The sequence below is a fragment of the Symphodus melops genome (genome assembly GCF_947650265.1).
Source record: "Symphodus melops genome assembly, chromosome: 16".
Lineage (NCBI taxonomy): Eukaryota > Metazoa > Chordata > Actinopteri > Labriformes > Labridae > Symphodus > Symphodus melops.
The window spans coordinates 10326489-10353685 of NC_136706.1; the positions used below are offsets into that span (position 1 = coordinate 10326489).

The following is a 27197-nucleotide window of genomic DNA, read 5'->3' on the forward strand; positions in this document are numbered from 1 at the left end:
AGAAAAAGTGCTCTTTATCCGTTTTTATAGTGCATGCTTCATTTATAAAATGGTTGAAATGTATTTCATTATACAGACAGGTCATTTTTGAGAATGTTTAAACTACGTGTTCAGTAGTCTATGGTTAATACAGACTCATTTTAGTTAAGACTGGTAGATCACGTCACAATTTTATTCACCAAGTATCAAGGTAATCTGATGTAGAATTCTATATGAAATATGGAGAATAAAATAATACCAGGTTTATTATAATTTGAAATTAAAATTAAATTACCAGTTACCACAGATTAATTTAAATCCATTATGTTAGTTTATGACCTCACAATGTGATTAAGCTATCAAACAATTGGATTGAGACTTAATGTCACTCACAGTGACAACTGATTCATTTCTCTTTAAAAAAATGGGATTTACTATCTTCCAGGAACAAACCTGTGACTGTCTAATACACACAGAATCACATGTAGCACACACCCTCACACGCTCTCTTGCAACAAAGAGTTGGATTTATAGTAAATCATAAACATGAGTGCCAGCGACAATATAGCCCACATATATAAATGCAGTTATCTCACATGTGGATGACACATTTTCAAAACAAATTCTAACACAATGAAGATGGACACAGGCCTCTCAGTTTATATATTTTTATTGTTTAGTTGTTTATTGTTTAAATCGCATACAGTATAATCTCTCATTGGTTTGCCAAAGTTTGTGGACTGAACATCTGTCATTTTGTTGACCATCTGATTGACCTATTGGTTAGTGGGTGGGCTGGTTGAACACGATCAGTGCTGCTGAGTTGACCAGATGTTTTCTGACCCATGCTATGCTAAAGGTTGCATTAACAGCTATGTTTATATAGTGAATAACGTCTAAAGGGTATATTTGCCACATCAGGGCTTTACACACAGTTGATATGGAGTTAAACTGTTGACAGGATATTTCAATTAAATTTAAATATCTTTATTTCATTTTTGCCATTTGATCTAAAATCTAATAAATGCCAGCCACTGTAGGTAGGTTTATCAGTTCAGCTCTTGAATATTGCTCTTCCAGCTCAGCCAACAGCTTCATCTAAAGTATTTGCTGTAAAAAATAAATGCAATCTGTAGGATAATGCAATTATTGAAATAGTCCGTCATCAGGTTCAAGAAAGAACAAAATAAACTACTTAATTTGTGTACCTTAACTCCAGTCCAAAAAATATGAAACCATGTGCTATATATGCTAAATCTGTCACTTCATACATCCTCTTTGTTTATTGGAGGTGTGCTTGTCCTCATCAAAGTATACAAAAATAGGCTTTTTCTTTTTAAAAGGTAGATACGGTTTCAGCAAGTTGTTGTTAGCATTTTGTTTTTGCCCAGCTGTGGTGACAGCAAGCATAAATAGCACAGGGAGGATGGACAGGAGCTGAGACACAGCAAGAGATGAGGTCAATACTGAGTTTGTATAATTCTGTAGATCGCTACAGGTTTTTGTTGATGCTTCTTTTTGAAACACAGAAAGAAAGGGCATTAACTTTGTTCATCAACATTAACCACAACTTGAGAATTGACGATAATAAACCCATGCCCAAACATCTTAAATGTTCTTCTTTTTATGAGCAACGCATCTTTATATCATACGTCAGTCAGCATTGAAGTGCATTGATTAAAAAGTAAGTGCAAGTACAGACTTTGATGCATTCATTTTGACTAGAGGATTAAATTATTTGCAGAGTGTCCCCCCAAAAATAGTCATTCTACAGGGGCACTCTGCAAAAGGAAACCACTATAGTTGATGCTGTTTCTAACCTAAAAGATATATGCTTTTTTCCTCATTTCAAGCTTCTGAAGTGACTGTGTGTAGGAGCAATTTGCATCTGTCCTCCAGAGTCAGTTCACTACAGTCCATCAAACCCAGCACTTGTTCTCAACATCACAGTCATGCTCCCTGACTTATTTGCTCAGTGGTTTCTCAGTTTGCTTTGAGGAAACCGAACTAAGCCTACAGAAGCACAAAGCCTGTGAGGAGCACTATTTTAGTGCAATAGTTTCACATCTTGCCACCTAAAACTGGCTATCTCTGCATAGAGAGGGAGTAGAGCTCATGTCGTACCCCTATCAATAAGCCTTTTAGTTTGTACTGAGGGAAGCGCCATTATTTGTGGTCATGTCATCAGAGCAAGGATAACAACACCTTTTGAGGTAATAAAAAACAAACAATAGCATGAAGTTATCCATTAAAATACATTGTCCCCAGTATCTAGGATTCTGTCATCAGAATTTTGGATAATACTTATTGAAACCATAAGGCTTTACGATAAATGCAACTTGGCCATATGATGGCAAAAGTCTTCAGTGGAAGCGTTCCCCTTGGACTCTAGCTGCTCTCGGAGGATGTGGGCGGTGCTGTGGAGGACGACCTTCGTCTCGACACAGACTGTGAGCGCTCAGGGCTGTGTTTGTCATAAGGCTGGAGTTGCACCTCCAGGAAGTCCCTGTGCTGCTGGCTGATCACCTGGCTGATGAGTCCAGGCAGAGCCTGCAAGTTACTCAGAAGAGTCTCCAGCTTTGTTTCCAACAGGGCGATCCTCTTCTCCATGTCCTCGCCCCGCTCGTTCAAGTCTGATATCATGTCATACATGACGTTCTGGGTCTGGAACAGAGGACAGGAAATATAAAATCAGTCTTTTACAAATGAGGGAAATGTTTGATGGATAAGGTTTTATGAGCCCATGATTAACACACCCAACCTAGACAAGAACATAGGCTTCTTCAGTACTTAAAATCCTGAGAAATGTTTTAGAAGCAGAGGAAAGGAAATAGAAGAGCTTCACATTATGAAACTCAATTTCTCAACATATTCTGTTCAGCCTACGGACCAAAAAAAAACTCATGAAGGACAGCTTTTTCAGCTTTTTAATTTTAACACAAAACCAATTAAGGTACAACTAAATGTGTTCAAGTTTGTTTGAAAACTTCTCTCTGTACTGAGGGGGAAAGGGATCATTTTCTAAATATCACATATGCAGCTGCAGCAGTATAAATTAGACAAATGTGTATTTCACTGTTGAAGGAACAAAAAAACAAAGAGGGAATTTTGTTCTAAAAATAGAAACACTCTGACTGATAAACCCCAAGGAGTAAAGTCAATTTAACAGGAGAACTCTTAGAGAACATGAGACAATGGTTAGCACATCATAATGCACATGAGTATTGTTTCAAAACATGAACACTTTGTCGATCTATCCTTTAGCCTTAGCTGATTTATGAACACATCAGTAATTAGCATGAAAACTCTGTTGAAATGATAAATTAACTTGTACAGGTCAAAGTAAAGGCTTTATGTTGCTACAGCTGTAGAGTCAATATTATCAATTTGGTTTGCTGCTATTTCAAAGCATCCTTCCAATCTTGGGGCAGCAGAATATGAAAGCAGTAAAGTGAATTCAAGATATGAAACATAAAGGCAGCCATCAGTTATTAGAATGCTAAACAGTTTACAATATTTGATGTTTCTTGCAGTAGTACATTACATCACGACCTTGAGGAGAGAGACAGGAAAGTGGTGTGACGATAATACAATAATGCTTTCTGCTCTTTAGAAACAGTACATCAACCAACACTTCAAAGATGTATAGAAATAAACTCCAAAAGCTACTATTAAAGTCCTGTGGTTCAGTGTTCAAAAACAAACACGAATTCCGTGTCACATTTGGGAAGCTATGTGGGAGGGATGAATCTGGAGGGTAGATTCTGAGAGTTATTCAACAGAGGCAGCCTCGAGGCGACACCATCCATCACCTACCTTGTCCTGTTCTGATTCGAGGTGGCAATAATGGGAGAGGTTGTTTATGTGAATCAGTGAGAACTAAAGTAGCACTGATACTGCTCGACCTGGCAGCTAGTGGAGGCAAGGAGTTCACCTAAAAAAAAAATCACACTAATCTCCTTGTTTTAGAGAGGACCACAAAAGCAATTCAACATATAAATAGGCAACTAAGTGTAATAACAAAAACGAGTGGTTCCCTACCATTAATTAAAGACAGGAGACAGTCCATGAGTCCAAGAGTGGACATTTAACTTCAAGTATGTCCCTATGTGTTCAACATGATTATACATATATAATTTAATGGTTAATATTACAGCAAATGATGTTAGTATACATCGATCAGCAGATCACCATAGCAGCTGCCAATATAGGTTTTCACTGGTTGCATGTAAATAGAAACAGACAGATGAATGTAAACAGTTGTGTTTATCTATGACCACATCCTTGCAGTGCTTATATTAAGTACAACAGCATTCCTATCCATTTGCTATTTATTAGATAACCCAAGTGTATGGACAAACATCTTCCTTGAATGTAGTTATCTACGTATGTCAAAGAAATATATGACTTTTAGGCAACCAAGATGCTGCTGTACGTGATTGCTGCCAACAACGTTTGTTATGTTCCCAAATACAATGACAATAAAGTTCCTATCTATCTATAGTTTCATATTTGGACTCAAATATATCAAGCCCAGTCAACATCTGAAAAAACATGAAAACATTGAATATTGATTGCTTGAAATGTTGTAGACGAAGGAGACATTAAACAAAATTGATGATGACATCAATGCAGCAAGAACATCTATATATATCCTGTATATGTGGTCAGTCTAGCCTAACTTCCACTTTACAATATAACCTCAGACAGACGGTTTTGATTGTTTTCTGGACAAAAGTAAAAGAATTACAGAAAGTAAAAAAGAAGATTGTATTAAACAGCAATTCTGAGATCAAAAGACAAATAATCCCTAAAACAGCATTCAGCCAAGCAATAAATCACATATTTTACATCAATAATAATATTAATGCTAATGATTATGATGTTTTAATAGTAATAGACTCTAGAGGAGACAATCTGTTACGGGAATACACTGGAATCAGATGAATTTCAGGTTACACTGCAGTGGCAGTGCAGCTGCCAATGATATATTCAGCTATAATTTTCCTCTGTGAAACTGAGGGTACTGATGTTACACTGCCCTCCTATGGCAACAGACTCGCATAACAACATTAGAAAGTCCATTTGAGCTGCACTGGGAAGAGGCCACCGTTTTCCACACACATCCCAGCTCGCACTGCTGCTTTACAGCATGAAGCAGTTGGGCAATATTAATTAACGGTTACTTTCGTGACACACTGGCTTGAATCCAGTTTGACTGTGGTGTACTTTGAATGTCAGAGCCTTTATCTCCACCTTTTTCCTCTGCCTTTTTACTTTTGGCTGAATCATCAGATCGCACTGTGTCTCCCTTTCCAGGTTAGTGTTTCTGCTGTGTCAGGCTGGCGTGCTGCCTGGTCTTTCCCTAAGGTTTGTCAACTACTGTTTAGTGCATCTGGAGTCAAACATCAGAGGATCTGAAGGTGAACAGCGATGAAGCCTCAGAGGGGGTTCTTGTTACTCTCATTCAGTAAATTTCTCACAGACATGTCAAGTAATTTACACTGTGCAATAAAATAAAGTAATTACTTAAGAAATCAGGTGAGTACAGAAAACCAGAAGCATCACACATTTTGTGTTTTAACCACCTTTTGAACATCCTGTCTGTTTATTTGACACCTGTAGACTTTGAGAAAAAAACCCATATAAAGCATTGAATTGATTCACACAGAGGAAAGAAACTCATCAGGATCTATCCTAAAGTACAATGCAGCAGTAGACTGTTAGTCTAGCTTACCTTAGCAAGGTCCACTAGTGAGTTTGCTTGGTCATTCAGCTTGCGTTGCTCCATTTTAACACTTCTCAATCTGAACACAAGACCATTCAGAACCCAATGAATGAACGCTATTAGAATCGCTGTATCATTGAAATGTGTGCACACACAGAGGCATACACATAGAGGACACTCCTAAAGGACATGCACAGGATGTGTGTAGAAAATGCAAGGGGCAGTCTGTTTGGTTGAGCTGCATGCAAGTGGAAAGGAGACCACAAAAGGGGGGAAAGACCAGCTGTATTTACTACTCAACCTGTTCAAACTGTACAACCAGGCTAAAAGGCACGTGGAAGACTCATACAGTACCAAAGCACCTAAATATGCAGAGTTAACATAATTCATCAAGGCCTACTTCTACCCAAAAGATTGTAGAGGGAAAGATTACCAAAAAATGTTACAATGGTAAAAAAAAAAAAGAGGTTATTTTTGTACCTTAAATTCTGGTGATACTAAACCTTTCCTCTCTGAATGAATGCATATGAATAATTTAGTTGGTCAAAAGCCACAGATATCAAACATTAATCCATGTAAACACAGAGGCTAAAGTTTAACCTTTGCATTGTAGCTTCTGTATGTCGACTATACCCCTTTTTAGACAGTACAAAAATTTTAAAAAATGGGCATCAGAATGAGAAAATGCCTTCAAAAAAGGTCTGAAGAAATCCTTTAAATCTTGCATTGGTGAAAAATGCATTGTTTTTTCCATTGACTGCAGAATTGAAAGATAAAATGATCTTCTATATGGCCCACTTTTTCATCAACCAATGCTTGCTTGTAAGCTCTGCAAAAAATATCTAACCTACTCCATACGACATGCTTAAATAATTCACATCTTCTGTTTAATTGGGCTTCCAAAGCCTGTTTTTACTCCTCCTCTCGGGGGCTCAAAAACAGCAACTGTGCAGTATTGTGGAGTGTCGACCTCACGTGGTTTGAAGATATTAAATTCTTTTTTTCTGAATCACCCACGCATGCTTTGTTAATCACACTGTGTGCAAAACACAGAATGATAACAGGATGTCAGGTTTAGGTTTTGATTTTAAGATACATATGATGACCAACTTATGATGATAGAGGAGGGATTTAAAAGGGACCTTTGGGAGTCTGCTAATTGGCTCAGATGCACCCATTCTCATGCAATGCAGGATCGTTTGTCTGTGTCCCGACGACAGGCAGATGTGGAGCGAAGATGACAGGTTAGACCAACAGAGGGTGCCACAGGAATCTCTAAAGGAAACCAAAACGTCCTGACAGGACCCAAACGCCTCATACAGAGCAGAATCCAAAAACAGGTACAGATGACTTTTGCAAAACGGCATCTTGTAATCTTTAAGTCTTTAACAAAAGAAAAATAGGAGATAGAATAACTAAAAAGATGAAAGAAAACATATATATTCGATGTAACATGAGTCAGTAGTTGATGTAAGACCTGTTCTAATTCGACATTTCACAGTTGGATGACCAATAGCTGTCACATGGGGGTCAAAGAACAGGGTAGCTGAAGTTCAGGATGAAGAGGCCTATGCTCGCCCTGCCTTTATTGGTCCACACGTCTCTGTCTCTCTTTAAATCACTCCTCACGGGCAGTTCTCCTTTTGAATGGGCACTTTAAATCTGCTTGTTATTCATCAGGGGGTGAAAAAAACGGCCATGCTAGGCTTTTCAATACCACACTAAATCAGTAAGGGCAATCTCAGTTAGTGCTCCGCTCTATTTTTCCCCCTCTGGACTTCTTTCTGATGTCCTATACGTTTGCCTGATATTAGCAAGAATGTGCTAATCTTTCTAAAGTTTAATGGACATTAACTGTTTATTCTACTTTCTGTCCCTGTTGAGGGCTACACACTGTCGGTCACATGTGAAGCCTTTCTAGCTCAAACGGATTCTCTCTGGGGTGTTTACTCTGACCTTCCTCTGAGGTCACTTTCCCGTTTCTTCAATCCACTGATCTCTGAGCTAACAAGCTCTCACGTCTTGTCATGTTTCCAACTTCAACCTTGTGGCTGTAAAGGGACACCATTCCCAAAGGGGTTGTACCGACTGTGTTAATACACCTGACTTAACAGCTGCTACAGCTACTGTAACATAGTGCCTATGCAGTGGTACAATTCAGCATGTGAGTAACCCAGGGTGTGAAGAATGCTCACCCAGCTAATGCTTCTTATTGCACTTATGCATGACCTCTTTGTGTTAGTGTTATTATGCTGCTAACCAGCCATGATAACAACGGATCATCTTCTCTGCTTCTGTGTCATCCAACAGAGAAAAATCGAGGAAATGTGGCTGCAAATGTAGCAACAGGCGTAACAATGGTTCCACACGCCGAAAGATGACCCCGAGCCCTGATCTGAATAAGCATGACTGCTGAGTTGTAGAACATGACTTGAGGGATATTAAAGATTAAATACTTGTGCTACTGCAGGTCTGTGTCCTGGAGAGGCTCAAGTCATCATCCTTCGGTACGTGAAAGCACAGTTGGTTGGAGTTTAATCAGTGGCTTTCTGATTAAAGATCAAATCCTCATCACATCCATGCAGAAATGGAAAGAAAAACACCCTCCATCACCGATAATTGAAATTCACTTTGTATGCAACCGTGGGTGTGTGTGCAGCATGTGTCAAGAATAAGACGTAAAGCTGTTTGTGCCGGATATTTAAAGATGTTTGAAACACAAATGCTGAACGTCTAGGTGATAATGTGAGACTAATGTGTATTTTATTGAAACAGAAAACATTTGCCGCATCTTAAATGAAATCATATATTAAAACTATGGTCACATCTTTTCATCAGTAACTTTTCATGGCATGAATTTCACTTATCAAATGAGGGAGTGTAATTTTTTTTTTAAGTCACATTATTGGGTCGAAGGACAAGCTCTCATTAGCATGCACACAACAGGTCTGTATCTACATGTGAGGCGAAGACTTACTTTCGAGCTCTATTGCATTGTGTCGACACAAGTAGGAAAAAAAGGGAACATGAAGTAGACAAATGAATTATTATAACATCAGATTAACATATTCAGATGGCACAATGTGTTTGCTCACGTCTGGCTGCTGTAACCCTCATCTCTGCGCTGACAGCTCACCTCTCAGCAACAGCAACTATTTATTCTTGACTTTTCTTCCCTGCTACCTATGGTGTGTTATCTCCCTGTTTTGGTTGCTGAAGCTCTGCCTGCACTTTAATCCATTTTTTTTCCCACTCCAGTCCCGTTTATCAGAAGTCGAGTAAATCAAAGCAACCTTCCTGCTAACTTGGGAAAACATTCACCCACACAGGCAGCGTCTCACAGAACCCTATGGCTCCATTTAACAACAGTTTGCACCTTGCATCCTTACCAGTGACTGATTCAGACTTCAGAAAATGTTTTCTAGAAGCTTTGACCCCGAGGAACAGACACAGGGATATCTGATTTGATGTTTACTATCGCCTCGTGACAGGTCAAGGATAGCTCTAAGCCTTTTCCATCCCTCCACTTAAGTTTTTGCTTCCTGTCGTGTTTTCATCTCAATCCAGACTTTGTGCATCACATCCTGTAGGCGGGTTACAGGCACAAGTTCAAAATCTTCTAAAATAAGGCCTGTGAACACATCACAAAACACAACCTTTGTAAGATAAAGGTGTGACGGGAGGATGTTGACACCATGCTGAGCAGTTGTCCTTGCACACAGAGCTGAACGTGACTTTTTCCCTACTGAATCTGCTTTTTTATAGATTTAACTCGGAGGGGATTTCCATTATTAGGCTGTCCTAAAGAACAGGAGACATGAGTCGCTGTCATCGCTGCTGCAAATCGCCTGAATGCGACAGCGGGGGACGTAATGACTCGACTAAGCAACCATGACAAAAGGCTATTAAACGACACAATTCTGGATGCAGGTTTCAGCAGCAGCAGTAGCAGACAGATTTTGTTCTTCTCTTTCTCATAATCAAAGATCCTAATGCATTTTAAACATAAATGCATGTTCAAAAGATTCATGAGCAAATCAAAGTTGAGCACAAGTGACCACATATACATAAACCACAGAAAGCGCACAAACATAGAAAATGTGGACATTTCACTTGAGCATAAAGCTACATAATAACGCAATCATTTCATCGCTTTTTACTTTTTCTTTTTTTATAAACCACTAATTTTAATGCAATTTTGTGGGAAAAAAAACTGAATGTGCCAGTAAGCACTGTAAGTTGCAGAAAAAACAAGAGTGAGGTGAGGCTAAGATCGATACTGTTTTGGAGGTAGCTAGCACTCTGGGAGTCCTTGGGGACCCACTAAGAGACTGGCTGACAGGTGAGTGTCCGACCAGTTGGAAAAGTACACCCAGATGTGTCAGCCATGAGCTCAGCATGCACACAGGAGAGACACGCGGGTCAATCTGACAAATAACGGTGAGCAAGAGAGAGAGAGAGAGAGGGATCAATATCACACCGCTTTGGAACTTGTAAACGGAGATTACTATTCCTGTAAAACTAAGTCTGCTGAAGCATTGACTTTTTCCACAATTTATTCAAACCTAAGGGACATTTTTCTGACTTTCAATCATCAAGAACAAAATGCATTTTACACAATTTAAATATGCAGCTTGATGAAGACAATTTTGTGTTTTTAATACAAATAACGTCACAATAAATTCTATCGCATCACTCAGAGTATAAACTTAAGCTTATTTCTCATGCATGTCAGGGTCACCGATCAATATCTCACTGTTTTGGATTCAGTAACTCAAAATATTTTCATTTTCCATTCTTTTTTCAAGGAACATTTTTGTTTAAAATGAATAAAACATGCAAGTTCCCAATGGCACCTATTTCCCTGTATGTAATACAGATTAGTAAGAAATTGTTGCATAAATTAGGGTCTCCTTGCGTATTTTGGCCAGTCTCTAAGCTGCAATGTCAACATGCCAAACCACTATCGGAAAATGTAAAGTTTGTTAAGTCAGGTAAAACAAGGTTGTTATGTACTATAATCATCAGCACATATTTTTGCTACAGGTGTCAAACAATTCAGATTTCAGGTTGCAGCAGTTAATCAAGTATACACACTGCTGGATACAAGAGATAAGATGGACATAGGTGAGTCGGGGATAACAGCAAGAGCTACCTACTGGTGAATGGCTTGAAGAAATTTCCTCTGGTGCTTCCTGACTCGGGCATGGTCCATCTTCCTCACCAGTTTGGTGTTCTTGTAGATGAGCCATGTCTCCCTGAGAACATTCGCAGCTGTGTTTTTCACCTGTAGTGCAAAAGAAGACATACATTTGAGAAAGACAGCAGAAAGTGAGAATACCTTTGAACTAAAAATTAACAACCATAAAGTAGCTTTCACTCACTCTTTTTGTTAGCTGGGTGTCCATCATAAAATTGTGAACATGTTTTTCAGCTTTGGTTAATTCCAGTTTCTTTGCTACCACAGCCACCACCAAGGCAGTGCAGCCAGCACCCTGTCAAGAAGGGACAGGAACAGATAAACAACGTGGATTCTTGTCTGCTTATAATAATAGTATACCTTACTCCTGAAACTTGAAAGAGAACCTCATTAAAATCAATACGCACCTTTACAAAATTCAAGAAATGTGTTTTAACCTCGACACACATAGTTGTAAATGTTTAAATGAGTTCATTTTTCCTCTGTTCCCTCGTTCTTAGACGACATTTTTGTAATCAACTTTGTGCTATTGTAAATATGGCAGCCTGGAATAATCTCTCCATAAATAAAAGTTGACTTGTTTCATGTAGATGAAAGCTGTCTTCCAGTCATGAAACACTGCATATTATCCAACTACCTTTCAAAAAAGAAAGACTGTCTTAAGAACTGCTTTTCTCACCATGATGCCAGTCAGGAGGCAGACTCCTTTCCCACAGTATGTGTTTGGGACCATATCCCCATATCCAATGGTAAGAAACGTGATTGAGATCAACCACATGGCTCCAAGAAAGTTGCTGGTTATGTCCTGGTTGTCATGGTACCTGCAATAAATAATATTTGCAATATGTTGGTGGATTTGAGGTACCTGACAAAACTCACGCACCCAAGCATCACCTTATTTAATCTCATTTTAAAAAACGAAGAAAATGGAATGTACTTCTGTGCAAATAACTGAATATTTGTAAGGATACTGCAGGGTTCTAGCAAATCTTTCCTACCACTCTAGTGAGCGTAGATGGGTGTACATTATCTATTTTTAAGCCTTATCTATGTTTCATGCTGAGCAGAGCAGCATAGCATGAGAAAGTGATCCTGGCACCTCTCGCAGGCTCTGACAGTCCATGCAGCGATGATCCACAGCGAGATGGTAAACACCAGCAGCACAGTGCCTGGACAGATGGTCATGAGGGTCTTCATCACAAAGCGTGTGTTGAAGTTAATCTTGTTGAGCGCCCCAATGCTGCGGGACGAGGCGTCCGTGAAGAGCTTGCTGTGCAGCAGCATGACACGAGCGATGAGGTACAGCCGCAGAAACATGGGAATGGACAGGATGATGTCCACGTCCGCATCCGTCTTGGATGGCACGTAGGAGTAGGCCAGGCGTGCCGTCCAGGTGAAGGTGTAGTTCCCTGGGATGGGGTGGATCGCACACACCAGGATCTCCAGGCAGATGAAGAAGATGCGCTCATATGTCATGGCTATCCTCCAGTCATCAGCCGCATTGTCCACCATAAATAACTGAAAGGAAAGGGCATGGTGAGGCCGCGCGAGGGTGAAGGCATCGGACATTTTCATCATAGTGACACAACACGCTACAGGAAATCTTTAAAGCTCGTTAAATAATAAGTCACAAAAAGCCAGTCATTTTTGAGTCACATTTTCTGAAGACAGCAGTTTTAGTGACCATTTTCAACAGAATAAACTTTGACAAAAAAAGAAATAATTGCAGGTAAAGAAATTACCTATTTATTTCTGATATAAGGGTGGACACTTAACTCAAAGGAGACCAAACATGAAGGTGGAAGACGTGCAGGGTTTCAGGGTCTGATGAGATGTACTACACTAAAAGATAATTCCTTTGTCTATTTAGGTACGTTTTCCAAAGATGTCATGTAATTTTAGATTATTTCAAGTGTTTTTTCCTGCCTTAAAGCTGGCCATTTTGCTTTTATTCATTCTGTGGAGTGGGGGAGATTCTCAAGTCAGTCACCTACTGCAGTCAATTACCAATTACCTAAAGCTACAAATGTTTCAGGTGACCTTCATTAAATCTATAGAGAAAAAATAACTGACTGGCAGACTTTATATCCTAACACCTAAAATTGTATAATTTGAAGATTCTCTTTGTCACATATATGGCACATTGAATGCAAATGAATGTCTTTGGGTACTTGAGACATGAATAAAACTAGACATTGGAAAACACAACACCTGCCTTCTGACCCGAGGTCCTTCATCACTGTCTCTACTTTTAGACTTAAACCATATAGATTGGACAAAAAGTCATTCTGTGTGTTTGCAATCACTTTTGTGGTTGCTTGTATGTACAGCTGTTGTTTCTAGTTTTTGCTTTATGCTTTTTGGTGTTTGATTGCTATGGGGTGTGTCTATTGTATTTAGGTGTTTGCATTATTGATTCAATTGCTTTATTTTATTCATAATTGTGAAAGCAATAATTCTTGAATTCCTGTTTTTACCACAAACTCAAAGCACATCAAGCCAGCAACGAACTGTTCTTCATGAATAAAATTGATATCACTTTTTCAAGCCATTATCTCGTGCTGTGGAATCAAAATGCTCCATTAAATAGCAAAGTTTATATGGTAGGTTTATCATTTTTCAAAAGACAGTTAACTGTATGTGTGACTCTAGTGCACATGGACTCAATACTGCGACAAATCCACCCAACCAGATTTTGTTTTCCTCACTGCTTTCAGATACCCTACAAAAAATTAACAAAATAAGTGTTACATTAGCATCATGCAGTAAGCATTTTCAACTTCAAAGCATTATGCTGATAGGAACATCTGCCGCCTTCACATTAGCATTAAGTTCTGGTCGCCTGGTCACCCCAGCCAGAAGGCAGGCCGTCCCAGCGGGGACTACAGTGTGGGCGGATTTCTGCACCTCTCATTACTTTTTTCTATCCCGTACCCATACTATATCATAAAGAGACGCTTTCTCTCGTGGCCACCTCCTATTCGTCCCCTCCTTCCTCTTCATCACTATCACTCCAATCTGAAGCTATCAGAAGATTCACTGCTCTGTGTATTCACCCTGAACTAATGGCCCAGCCCTTGACCGCCATCTCTACCCTGCCATTGTGATCCCTGATCATGCTCATCATACTGGATTCACTATCTCCATCTTCCTCCCCTCACAGGGTTTTAGAATTGCTGCTACAGGTCGAGGATTAAACACTATCACACTGTATTAGCTCCCGGTATTCGTCGAATGATTCCTCTTTTTGACACGCCACACTGATACTCCTCCACAGCTGCTCCTGCTATAAACACTCAACAACCTCAAGGTCTGTCTCCATCTGTGTACGAGCCGTCACAACCCAGAGTAGATATCTCACAAAATGTTGCCGTCAGCAATTTCAAGCAAGGTTTCCCAGCGGCTGATTTTTTACCACGAGAGCACATCACCCCCACCCCCACCACCACCACTGCAGGGGAAAGAGAAACTGCACATGATTACATTGTGTGGGGGAAACCCTCTGTTATATTGCTTTGCATTGAATAATACAGTGTCCAGTGAGTTCTCTTGATTTAAATGTAATTTGCACACAGAGGAATGTTTGTGCTTACAGTTTGTGCAGACTGTGCACAGATTGGTTCATCTCTCAGCTCAGCTTTAATGCTTAAAGTGTGATGTTTAGATTTTTTTAAGACTTTAGTCCCATTTCACTACCTACCTGAAGGCATGAAGAAGAATTTAATAAATATTTGAAGTTGAAGTGCAGAAAAGGGAATATTAAAGGGGGAGGTAGGGTCAGAAAAAGGATAAGGGTTATGGATTTTTACTTTGAGGAGAGTGGTCCATTATTTCATGGCATGTATTTATATTTAATGTCAATGATTTTTGAAAGAACTAATGTAAACAAACAAACAAAGATTCAGAGTAAGAACCTTGACATTATGGAGTTTGAGTCTATTCCTTGGATTATAAATCTATGTTTCAAATGATAGAAAACATAAAATCAGGTCTCTTTATTTATTAATTTTTTATGTAGCTTTTTTTATCCTGCCTAAATGGTCTCAGTGTTTCAGTTTTTTAGTAACAGATGTCGATCTTTAGTGTAATTATAGATTTTACACTAACTCTTTTCAGAGGGCAGTATTTTGTAAAAGATGAGAGGTCAATGACACATCCTGTATTATAAAAGAATTACGATCAGGAAATATAAGAAGAGTCTGATTCTCAGCACAGAGCTTTTTATTTTTCAAATAATGGGAGAGGTTAAGATCGTGTGCCCTGAGAGCCCTTAGAGCTGCTGTCTGTACCTCTGTTTGATTATTCAATAAATGTACTTTTTTGCCGTTCAAAAGCTTTGTATACAAATTCAATCGTCAATCCATCTTCATTTGTACAGTGCCAATTCATAACAAATGTTATGTTGAGCCACAAAAAGCAGATCAAAGGTCTTACTCTTTGTTTTTGCACCAACTTTTCTTTTACAATGATTTAAGAAAGTGTGCGGGGTCTCGCTTTTAATAATATCAAATAAAATAATAGTTTATACAGTCCCTGTAAATCTGAAATTTACTGGACGTATTAATTAATCAGGTAAAACAGCAGTTTAAAATGTATGAGAAATAAAGCTTTCAGAGTATTCACCACACACTGGAGGCCCACATTACAACTCGGCACATTGCCGACTGTTCCCCATTTAGCTTGATTTAAAAATTCTCATTAAAGAAGAAAAAAAAGTGTCCCAATCTTGGAAGGCTAATAGGATCAGCGACCTTGATTGTAAATTTAGCAGCGATACCTAACATAAAATTAAATTGCTGAAATAGTCATATTTCTCACATCGGCCCTTTTTCATGATGTTCAAGGACAAAGAATGCTTTGAAAAATCAATACGACTCTGCACTGACACTTTTCTCACAGACATACATGAGTGCTTCTCGTACAGCTTGACAGCTTTGAAGGCACTTTAAAACCAATGCCGCTAGCTTAATTTTGACACACTAAACCCACAACAGTAAACACTTGCTAATTATAGCTTCTCAGTTAATTATACACCCAAAAGCTGCTGTATAAGAAGTGTAAGCAGACAACAAACATTCCAGTAAAAACACAATGAGCTACAACCAACACAGACATGTCCCTAAATAAATGCTACAACCAGCTAACAATGCCTCTGCAGCTCATTCATATTTATTTAAAAGCTACAATCAAAGTTCCCTCCAAACACAGAAAACACATGAATTAAATTTTCAGAGGCAGTTGTTCATATCAAATGAGTGACACCGAGCTCCTTTAACAAACAGACATCTGTCAGAGAAGTGTGTAACTCTAACCACAGCTCGCCTTGTTCGGCCTTTCCAACAGAGTGTAATGTAGACTAGGAAACACAAGCTGTGACTCCACTCCACCACAGCGTCTTACTTACAGAATGAGGCCTCTGAATGCAGCTAAATCTATTGTTTGCACACAGAACAAGAAGCGTTTTATTTTACATTTTAAACAACAAACCCAGCCTGTCAAAAGCAGTTACAAAGTTTGTTGCCTCAAAACAATGTAATTAAAGATTTACACGCAGGTTGCATAAGGAAAGCCTACTTGCTTGGTAAAAGCAATTATGGTAATGGATGACCTGAAATACAATACCCAAGGGCCCTTTACCTCTGAGCATCAAATATTCCATGCCAGCAGCAAAACAGACAGTTATGACTGAGAGGTGGAGGAAATAACATCAGCATTGGAAGACACATAAACTCTACTTTTTAAATCATGTCAAAGTACAATAGATTGGATACTGAGAGTCAAGAATAAAAACAGACATCTGATGAGACAAGACACTTTTAAATTAGTTACAGGAGCCTGACAAATAATTCAAACTCAGCGAGTGAAAGCCATTTCCAATTTAAAGGAATGTAAGCACAGTAAAAACCTGTTAAGGTTAAAAGCATGTTGGCTTCTGAACAACACTTAGCTCTAAAACGTTGGAATTTTCTTTGACCTCATGAAAAAAAATAGGAAAAAAAAAGAGAGGTTCCAAGAGGAAAAACTATCCCAATACTGACAGTACTTGTACAATAGGCTGGAAAGAGAGATTTTCCTATCTAACCTAACTATTGTTTTTTGATATTTTCATAGAAATGCATTACAAACACATGGAACCTGAATATTAACTGTCTGTTGAAACAAAGGACACTATGAGAAGTCCATGGATAAAACATGTTGTCAAAAGCCTCTTCTAAAATAAATCATAAGCCTCCGGATTAAGCTCACTAAACCAAACTATCATTGGCATTGACCAACCACTAGCGTTAGCTCGCGACTTGTGTAACTTCTTGAGCAACCAATCACTTGCATTAGCCAACTGATTGCTGTAGCTGTTCGCTAGTGTTTGCTAGCTACTCAATTACCTGACAGTTTGCATTAGAAGGTGTTTTGTCGAGATGTGCTGCGTTAAAGTGCGAGAAAAATTATTGCATAGGCTATCTGTATCTCCAATCAAATAATGCTACCAGAATGAAAAATAACACCTTGATCTCTTCATATGCATTGTTAGAGTTTCGGGAACAACTTTTTGGTACTTTCTTCTGTAAAATTTCAGGGGAAGCATATATCAATGGACATGTGTCCCTTATAAAACAATGCTTCCAGTACGTAATTACTTTAAAACCCCACTACTCCCTGCATTTTCACTCCCAGCATCTTGCTCCACCAATGCAACTTGCATGACACCAGCTGAAAGCGTGTAATTAATGGCCACTTGCTCAAACTAACCAGAGTTTTCTTATGCATATCTAGAGTATTAACCACCCTGAGGTTTCAGTTATTTTTCCCAAATTTTTTAACACCTTGTCTTGACCATCAAAATTAGAACAAATGATCTTGTCCAGTTTAGAGATAATGACACAGTCCTGTGATGATTCCCTGTACTACATCAGTCCCAGAGGGCGTTGGTAACTGGTTTCACAATGTGAAATATAACTAATGGGAAAGCTTGAGAGCTGATGAAGCGAGTTCTAGTTTATGTTCTATTTTAAGAGCTGATAATGTAAACACAGCCCAGTTATGTTGAACACGACAGCCTCAACATTAGAGGTCTTAGGTCAAATATGGAGCGTTTTCACTTAGCTCTTTCTAAAATTTCTGCAATCAACCCAAAACTGGGAAATTATCAGGGGAGTTATTATTTTGTTTTTGGTGCCAAAAGCAAAATAACGTAAAAGCTAACTTTAACAGCTTTTATGACAATTGTATTGGCTGCACTTAGACACAGACTTTAAGTCAAAGGCTAATATCTTCATGCTACTGCGTCACAAAAAAATTACATTCTGAATAAGCAGGTTTATATTTTATACCAAGGTTTCTCTAAAATTTCTAATATTGTATGAAACAAATTGGAATGTATTTGTTTAGTGAACTTGATGATAAGCTAAAGTAAAACAGATAAATAGTTTACCTACTGTAGATATGGTGCTTTGTAAAGGTGTAACCAAAGTTATTATTGTTAGGGGGAAATGGACATCAGTCACACATGCCAGATTTCCTTTCAAATCTTTTTTACAATTAACCTAGAAAAACAACAACACTATGGTGGCTCTTGGGGGAAAGACTGAAGATCCCCAGAGTCAGCAGGGTTTCTGTCACAGAAATCCTTCCCAATTGTTAAAGTAGTTTGCTCATGGAGTAGACCAATTGATGGATCACCCATTGTAGCATGCTACTGGCCTGGCTAAAAAATAAACAGCCACATTTATTTCAAGACACAATGAATCATACTCTGGACAAGCGGCCAAAGAGAGACAGAAATATCATTCAACCAACTCTATTTGCATAGCAAGGTACTGTATCTTTACAACAGATCTTAAAGCCCATCAAAATTAGAACAGATCCAGCCACCACAGGCCTCTCTCAGACATTCAGCTTGTTTTTCAATGGGATTTCCAAACACAAAGACTGAACCCCCATTTTCAGTATGGAGAATTGTATTCATGTCAGGTTTAGAGATAACAGCACAGTCCTTTAAATATGCCCTGTACTGCATCAGTCCCAGAGGGGCATGCATGTGTTGCAAGCTGAGTTGGTTACTGGTTTCACTATGTTCAATATAACTAATGGAGTTCAGCTCAATATTTAATCTGTGTAATGTGGAGATGGGAACATATATCTTGTCAGTGAGAATGAAATCGCTCAATCTCATTAGTGAATTAGGTTGAGAGGTTTAGTCCAATTAGACATTAATGCAATGCTTTATTTATGATATCAAAGCGAGCCACTAAGAGGCCACTTTGCTGAGTAAATCTGAAGCCATTGCAGTTTATTTTGCTTTTGTTTTTGAAATTAAGTCTCACTCATTTGCATTTTAATTCTACTGTTCAAGCAAAGTAAATCCTCTCTCCGCTAAAGTAAAAGCTTGTATAAATGTTTCTTTCTTTAAGTGTTGCTGCTGGAGCCAAGTTGCACAGCATAAAGTCTCGAACCATCTGCATGTTGAAAGTAACATGCAGAGCACAATTGACTGAAACCATGAATAAATAATTTTGAGAATTCTTAGCTCTTTGGGAGGCTGGCTGTCTCTGCCCTTGAAAGCCTCTATGTTCAGTGAAAACATTGAGGTCACCAGCCAGCACTGGTTATCTGACTCTCGTCTGGAGTCTCAAGTAGAGGGCAGATTTCACTGTGAGAAATGCAGAGCGTCTCCTGCAGTTACACCATATCTCTGAAACATAGGCACCACCCAGGGGCGGTCTGACAAGCACGGGCCAACTTTAACTTTGGCAGGATTTCTCTGGCTTAGTTTGGCCGATGTGTTGTTATTTTATCTTTTGTGTAGATTATAAAATTGAACACTGCGTGACTGTGACACATCAGTGCCAACTTTTATCACAAAAAATACACATCAAAGACAGGAAGGCCCCCCAAAGCATTTTTTGTGTTAGTTAAAAGAAAACTCAGCAGAACTGTCATCACAAGGTACAACACAGCAATGACCTAAACACAAATGCCCCTCGGCAAAGAGCCTTTGATGTGAGAGAAAGAGAAAACTTTTCAAATAAACGTCAGTTTCTGTCTGTTTGGAAAAAGGTGAACTCATCAACAGTGAGAACAGAAAGATGTTGCAGCTCGTCTTTGACAATGACAAATCAAAGTCATGAAGCAGCTACACACTGTAACCTCTCCCTTTTCTTTTCTACTGTACTGTAAGCAGCGTCCTGCCAACACAGCAAACTTAACTCAAAACTAAAAAGTCTAAAAATTACTTGGGCATAAAGCCAGCTGTCAACAAAAGACATCATTGAGACTGAATCAGGCCGATAACACTTCAAGGAGAACTATAAAGTGAAACAGCATCATATCCAAAGGCGGATTAGATATTAAAATTGTTTCTCTTAATTGGAGGTTTGCTCGGACAAATCTGAGGACATTTAGAAGAACATGTCTCTTGCTGTTAATGCACTCGGCTCAGTAGGTCAAACATCACAGCAGATGTATCCCTAAACACTCAATGACAGCTGGTGTCCAACATCCATCCTGTCTGACCTGACCTTTGGAGTTTCAGTTGTCAAAACTTTCTGTTGTTACATCCAATAAAAACGAGAGGGCAAAGTCTTTACTCAGTCTGACAAGTAAATCAGTTTTAAGGGGCGAGAAGTGGCTGGAAAATGTTTCATCATCCTGACTTACGCTCTACATCTGACAGGTATCTGAGTACACATGGATGTGAATGCTTAATCTATTACTCTGCAGGAGTCAGTTTTTACACAAGAAAAAAAGTGCACTTTACTAATTTCAGAACACTACAGACTAAAATTTACAACCATAAAAAATGTGAGCTTTGGGTGAAAACCAGGAAGGGACAGTCAAATGATTTGAAGACAATCTTTTCAAAGTATACTTATTACAAGTGCAGCACAAACTAACAGAAACAGTTGAGTTCAGAGAAAATTGCTAAACCCAAATTTACTGTTACCAGAGTGTTACCAGAGTTCAGATTTTCAAAGAGACACTCAACTTATTTAACACCATGGAATTGGTTAAAGTTTTAAGGAAGTGCTACAGCACATTTAAAAAAACGTCCCATGGACCTTCTAGTGGCTCCAAAGAGAACACAGCTAGAACGAATAAACTGCCTCAGGTGATGTCACATGAGTCAGCACCAGTTTAAGCAGGGGACTACATTTTTTTTAAATCTGTAAATGTGTCTTTAGCAAGAGGTAAGCTTTCCAGTATTCTGAAGCCCACTGCTCATCTCTGCTAGAAGCGAGTAGCTGGAGGCTACATTAGCCTCTAAAAGCACAACACTGTCTGATCTCTGTCCAAACCATAGGCATTGCAGTATGGTTAATGTAGGCGATGTATAAAAAATACATCTGTCATTATTTTTTTAAATGTATATGGAAATTTTGAGAATGGTAAAGAAAGGCTAAAAAAACAGTCTTTTTAAATATACAACAAAAATAACCAAATAACATCTTTAGAAGACAAAAATAATTAAAGAAGCAGAGAGAGAAAGATGAAACACATACAGAGCCGTTGTGTGCACATGTGGTGACATTAGCTAGATAGATGTAGAATTAATGTGTGAGTGTGTGAGCGCAAGCACATATGTCAGTCTGCAGGAACCGAGTAATGACAGACTAGCAACGACAGGCACAAAAGCCCCTCAGGCGGGGAAGGAAAGGAGCAGCTGGTGCGGTGGAAGTTGAAGTATAAACACTAGGAACTGCATTTAAATAGTCAGACAGAGTCAGCTTACAGGAAGTGGCTGATAGTTTGTTCCAAATGGGACTTGATGAATTAGCAGACAGATCTCAAAATCAGCTTGCACAAAGTAGCAGGCAGTGAGTAAGACTGCAGTGACGTGGTGTTTCTTATTCATTTAAAGGCTTCAGGCTTTGAGTGAACTATATATAAATCAGTGTGACAATAAACTGTGTGGCGAAAAGGTGCATCACGGTAATCAACTCAAGGGAAACAACTGCCTTAAAAAAGTTTTCTAGGTCAGCAAAAGTGGAAACGTCTTAATTGTGTGAGAGAGCTATCCAAAGTGAAAAATGGTTTAAGTATTGACATGACAGTCAGAGGAGTTTGGATCAAAGATCTTTGAAACAGCTCTCCTGTTTGGTAAATGTGCAGCTTCTGACAATTAAAGGAATGAAAGGAAAAGCTTGTTTTAGAGTTTAAATGAAAATTACTTCAGTTTGAATGAATGAATATCGCAGTTGTTTTTCATATAATGTAATAATGGATTCAGGCTCTTAGAAAGTGCCATCATCACCATATCCAGCAATACTGATGTATTGCTATATCACATAATGTAAAAAAAAAAACAGGTATTGAAAGTATTTGGAACAATTCTGTGGTTAAGCATTAAAGTGGTTTAATTGCAAACAACGGCTCTATACATAAATATTTAGCTTGATTACCAGTTTTACTCAATCTGTTACAAAACTTTGTAAATAGAAATCTGCTGTGATGAAAAATGCACCTTCACAACACATTAGTCATAAGTAAATCGCTTCATAATTTAGCATGAACGGAAAACTGTTTGGACAAACAGGAGGTTAAAAAGTCTACGTTTATGAATTAAATAATTCACACAGGATTAGAAGAGGAGGTGAGGGGGACGAGCGAGGGAAAGGATAAATGTGATACTCTCCTGCTAACTTGTAATTTACAAACAGCTACCTGGGACGCTTCTGCAGGCGAAATGAAAACACTTGTTTTATGCAGTGAAATATGTAATGATGTGTGTGCATTTCTGGCATCCCTCATAAACAAAGGTTTACAATGAGACAATCTGAAGGGGGCGACACATTTTATTGTCGGGCTATTTCAATGACTGATACTCCCCTGAGACCTGGGAGCACTAAAAATACCAACAAGGCTGATGGAAATGCTGTAGCTATATGAATAACGCAAGAAGGTTTTGTCTAACGTTATATAGTTCCTTTTTGTACAAAAACGTGCTTCTTTTATTTAAAAGCCCTGAATATTAAAGGATCAGCTCACACAGTGTTGCTGAACACATCTTAAAAAACAGCTTCTTGTGTAAAAGGAAATCCATTTACATGATTAAACATGCTGTCATCCCACATTTTACTGCATGCTCAGGTGTTTTTTACATCAAAGTTTTCCTTTTAAGTTGATTTCATTTTTTAAAAAAAAAATTTTTTTTAAAGGGAAAATAAGGTCTCTGATGCATAAAGATTTCTGACCACATGCATCCCATTCAGCAGAAACCATTAATTCAGTGTCTGTTCCACAGAAACACAAGTGCTGAAGCGCAGAAAGAACTGAAAGGTAATGTAACAACGCTCTGAGGCAAGGTCATAAAACTGTCCGAGTGTTGGAACGTCTCAGGGGAGGCTTATAATCTATATTCACCCACTGAACATTGCGAGGAGTCACTAAATTGAATTAAAATGTATGATGAACTGTGGGGTTAAACAGATGTGGATCGGTCCCATCTCATTGCCTCTACAGTCCTTTTTGAAACCACAATGGTGTAAACATTTGGAAAATAGAAATAAAAAATTATGTAAGTTCAGAAATATTTAGCCGTTTAATTTTGGTAGTAAATCACACTTTCTATTGAAAAACTGAAGAAAAATGCCATTTTACAAAGTGTTTTTAGTACTTCTGTAAATTTTGAGATATTAATTGAATCCAAATGTTTTAGGACACCCTCCAGCATATAAACACGTAGAGATGAATGTACATGTGAGGACACCATGAGGTTAAAATCAGACTGTTGAGCACCAACAGTTAAAGAGTAACAAAGAAGTTTGTACATTACCTGTATCTCTCTCGCATGGTATATGATAATCAGCCCCAGGAGAATGATTGTAGAAAGGCTTATCAGGCATTTTAGAGCTAATGAATACAGGGACTCCTGGAAAAGAGCAACAACACTAAAGCCCAACAACACACAGCATGACATCAAACACATTCTTGCAAAAAAAGAAGAAATTAAAACACATGTAGCAAAATGAAGATAGAATATATTGAGATCTCAGCTAACAAACTGTCATGTACTATCTTGTTGTTTTAGTGGTCACCCTTCATGGCTGGACAGCAATGGGCCTTTTGGCCTGCATGTGACAATGTGACTACATGGGACACCTTGCAGGGTGCCACAACTTCTTCTTTGCTTATACACTTTTTTTTTTAGCAGAAGTTTTGTCTTTTTCAAGTGATTTCTTGCTAAAAAAACAACTCATTACAGCATGGGTTTAGAGACGATACGCACCTTTCCATAGGCTCCCCACGAGAGTTCAGTTTCTATAACCATAACAACGATCCCAAACATCCCAAAGATTAAAGCATAGTCGCTGAGCCGTTTCCTCTTCTCAAACAAGGCCCTCCTGTGCCCGAGCTTTTCCCCAATGTTCTGGTTCTTTTTTTTCCCCGATTTGCCACCACTGTGGCCGCAGCCTCCCCCTCCGTCCCCCGATGCGTAAGGCATCAGTGTGGTTGAATTGTTCTCCGGCTTTGATACTAAAGTGTCCGACGCATCTGCGGCGGAGATTGGCTGCAAAGGCTGGGACTCAGAATCAAACTCGTGTATATTTCTGCGGGACGAGCTCAAGTTGCTCAGCGGCCGCATTACGCCGCCGTTGTATCTGCAGCTGCTCATGGCTATTTCATTGTAGGAGTTACTGTCTTTGTGGCTGCTGCCCAGGCTGCCCCGCTGCCGACCGCGGCACTGCTGCTGCTGCTGATGGTGAGGATGATGATGATTCCTGGATGAACTACCATGACTAGAGGGTGTGAACTCACAGACGCTATACTGGCAACCTTGCCTCGAAGACGTTTCCGAAGGTGTCCTTAAAGTTCCCACAGTGGTCGGCGACGTCCCACGAAAGACGAGGCTTTTCCTCGCATCACAGGTGCAGTTATTGCAGGTGCAGCAGTGCTCGTGCTGTTGTTGCTGCTGCTGCTGCTTGCCGAGCCGATCCTCGCGCCCGCAGTAGTACTGGTACTTACAGTGCTGGAGCCGCTGCTGCTCTGGGAAGAAATCGTTCTGCAGCTGCAATGGGCTTTCCATGTCAGTGCTGCTGTTTAAAGCAGCAGTGGGGTACCACAGAGCCCCCGACAAAGGGCGTTGTGGTACTTACGGGAGGACGGAGCCGCGGCATGAATAGACCCATTTCGGCTCCGGTAGAATGTGAGCGGAGCCTCCGATTGGGCAGAGGGGACCAAAACAACTGGCTCGACGTCATGAAAAGATTGCAACTATAGGGGGCCGTGAAGTCTAGCCTTAATTCACTGGGATGAACAAGAAACTAAACCGAATTATCACTTTTTGTTTTGTGTGTTCAAATTCTTTTTGCATCTTTACTTTGACTAATAGGCCTACTTTCACTGAGCTTATAAAGACACTAACTTCTTTATGAAACGGCAACCAGAAAAGAGAGTTTAAAAAGTTTAAATAAAACCCATATAAAACAAGTTATTTCTCCTTTTAACTCTTGTTAAAAGGCACTTTATCGATACAAACCTGCACAGTGAGGTGCACTCCTCTCACTGATCTAATTTATCTTTTTTTACACACAACACCCCACCTGCCAGACCCTATTCATAAATTCCTGACTGATTCCCCATGTATTGACTTCATTGGAAACACACGTAGCTCGCTGTCACCACAGATTTACAATCTGCTGCTGCTGCTTCCGTTCAGCTCATCAGTGGCTGATCACGTGAACGCGCAAGGCCTGTATCACCTATATGTCCGTAGGCTCGTGTTGCGGCCACAGATTAATGTGACCGCTGGTAGCTGCGTTATTAATGGAGTGGAAGACTTATATAACCCTGAGGAATTACTGGCCGAGATTGAACAGCAGCGAAGGCATAAAGCATAGACTGAAACCCAATCATCCACACGTCTTGGTGTCGAAGCAGCAACAAATTTAGTCTTAGAGCTGTTGGGCTACACTGAAGTTATGCTTTTGTATTATTGGAGGGATTTAAGACATGGCTGCACAGTTAATTTCTTTGCTTTTGTGGCTTCGAATCACGAAGTTGTCTCTTATTCTCCCTCCTTCACCTGAACATTTGCAATCCAAAATAAGGATTCCAAGCAAAGTCAGACAATATGACTTCTAAGTTTAAGAAATGTATAACATGCTGCATAAACGCTCAGTTGTTCTATTTTTAAAATGAATCATGGAAACGGAGCTGTCCGCGGTGCTTAAAGTCGCTCCATCATGTGCTAACTTTGAGCACAGCGGATAGCTCCACTCGCTCATTGATCACTACCAACCCTTTAATAAAACAATCCTTCTGCACAGGATCGCAATGCGCACTTACTCCTGATTGGCTGAAGCTGCCATGTGACACCTCCCACCTTCAGAAAGCGGAAGCTTATGTTTTCGTGTGTGTGTGTGTGTGTGTGTGTGTGTGTGTGTGTGTGTGTGTGTGTGTGTGTGTGTGTGTGTGTGTGTGTGTGTGTGTGTGTGTGTGTGTGTGTGTGTGTGTGTGTGTGTGTGTGTGTGTGTGTGTGTGTGTGTGTGTGGAATCTAATGAATGAAAAAAGTCTGCATAAATTCAATCTGTATTTCGAGAACATGGTGGGTTACAGTGGCTTTTACAATTTGTGCAACAATGACATTAACTGTTGGACACAGGGAGAGAAAAGAACCCTATTTCGTATTTCACAGACGTTTTTTTTTTTTATCTATCTATCTATCTAGTTCTTGGACTAGGACCCTGTCCATGGTCTCTTTAAAGGGGGTATTGAATTTCCTCTCATAACCTCTGTTATTTCAGAAAATGTATGTATTTTTCATTTGAAAAAAAAAAACATTACAGAAAAGTTCAACAGCACCAATACACATCAATGTGTTGAAAGCAGTAAGGTAAATAATTCATTAAAAGGAAATTAAAAATAAATAATAGCTTATGATTAGATCTGTAATGAACCTCATGAAGCCCTATGATAATCGCACAGGTCAGTTAATCTATCAGTTAGAGATTTATAAAGGCACTATAATTAGCAGCTTTGCATTAATATTCGTCATGAACATATTATTCATTAATGTACATTCATATATTGTCAGTGGAACTGACTGATACTCCCCCTAGTGGTTCAAATTACTTCAGACCGATATGCTGAGTTAATCAACAGAGGTGAGGAGAAAGCAATCTAAGGAGGGGCTGCATTATGATATACAGACTCACAAAATGACTTGTTTACTCTATTTTTCCCTTTTTCTGGATAAAATCACATTTCAAATAGACATGTTTTTCAGATCACATACATCGAAAGTCATAACCAAGAAAACCTTAATAACGTAACATCATAGTAGCTTCCACAGT

General features: G+C 39.2%; 1 protein-coding gene across 5 annotated transcripts; it reads right to left on the bottom strand.

Moving 5' to 3' along the window:
• Positions 1-637: 637 nt before the first annotated feature.
• On the bottom strand, positions 638-26013 carry kcnn2 (potassium calcium-activated channel subfamily N member 2). 5 transcript variants are annotated; one of them, XM_079365142.1, is made up of 8 exons: positions 24130-26013; positions 23677-23769; positions 12007-12425; positions 11587-11728; positions 11092-11202; positions 10867-10994; positions 5717-5786; positions 638-2643 (listed from the first exon to the last, which is right to left on the bottom strand). In XM_079365142.1, the coding sequence occupies exons 1-8, from the start codon at positions 24925-24927 to the stop codon at positions 2368-2370; spliced, it is 2037 nt and encodes a 678-aa protein (XP_079221268.1). In that variant the 5' UTR covers positions 24928-26013; the 3' UTR covers positions 638-2367. The 5 variants fall into 5 exon arrangements, with proteins under 5 accessions (XP_079221268.1, XP_079221267.1, XP_079221265.1 ...); XM_079365141.1 differs by having other exon boundaries at positions 23677-23772; XM_079365139.1 differs by lacking the exon at positions 5717-5786 and having other exon boundaries at positions 2492-2643.
• Positions 26014-27197: the final 1184 nt, after the last annotated feature.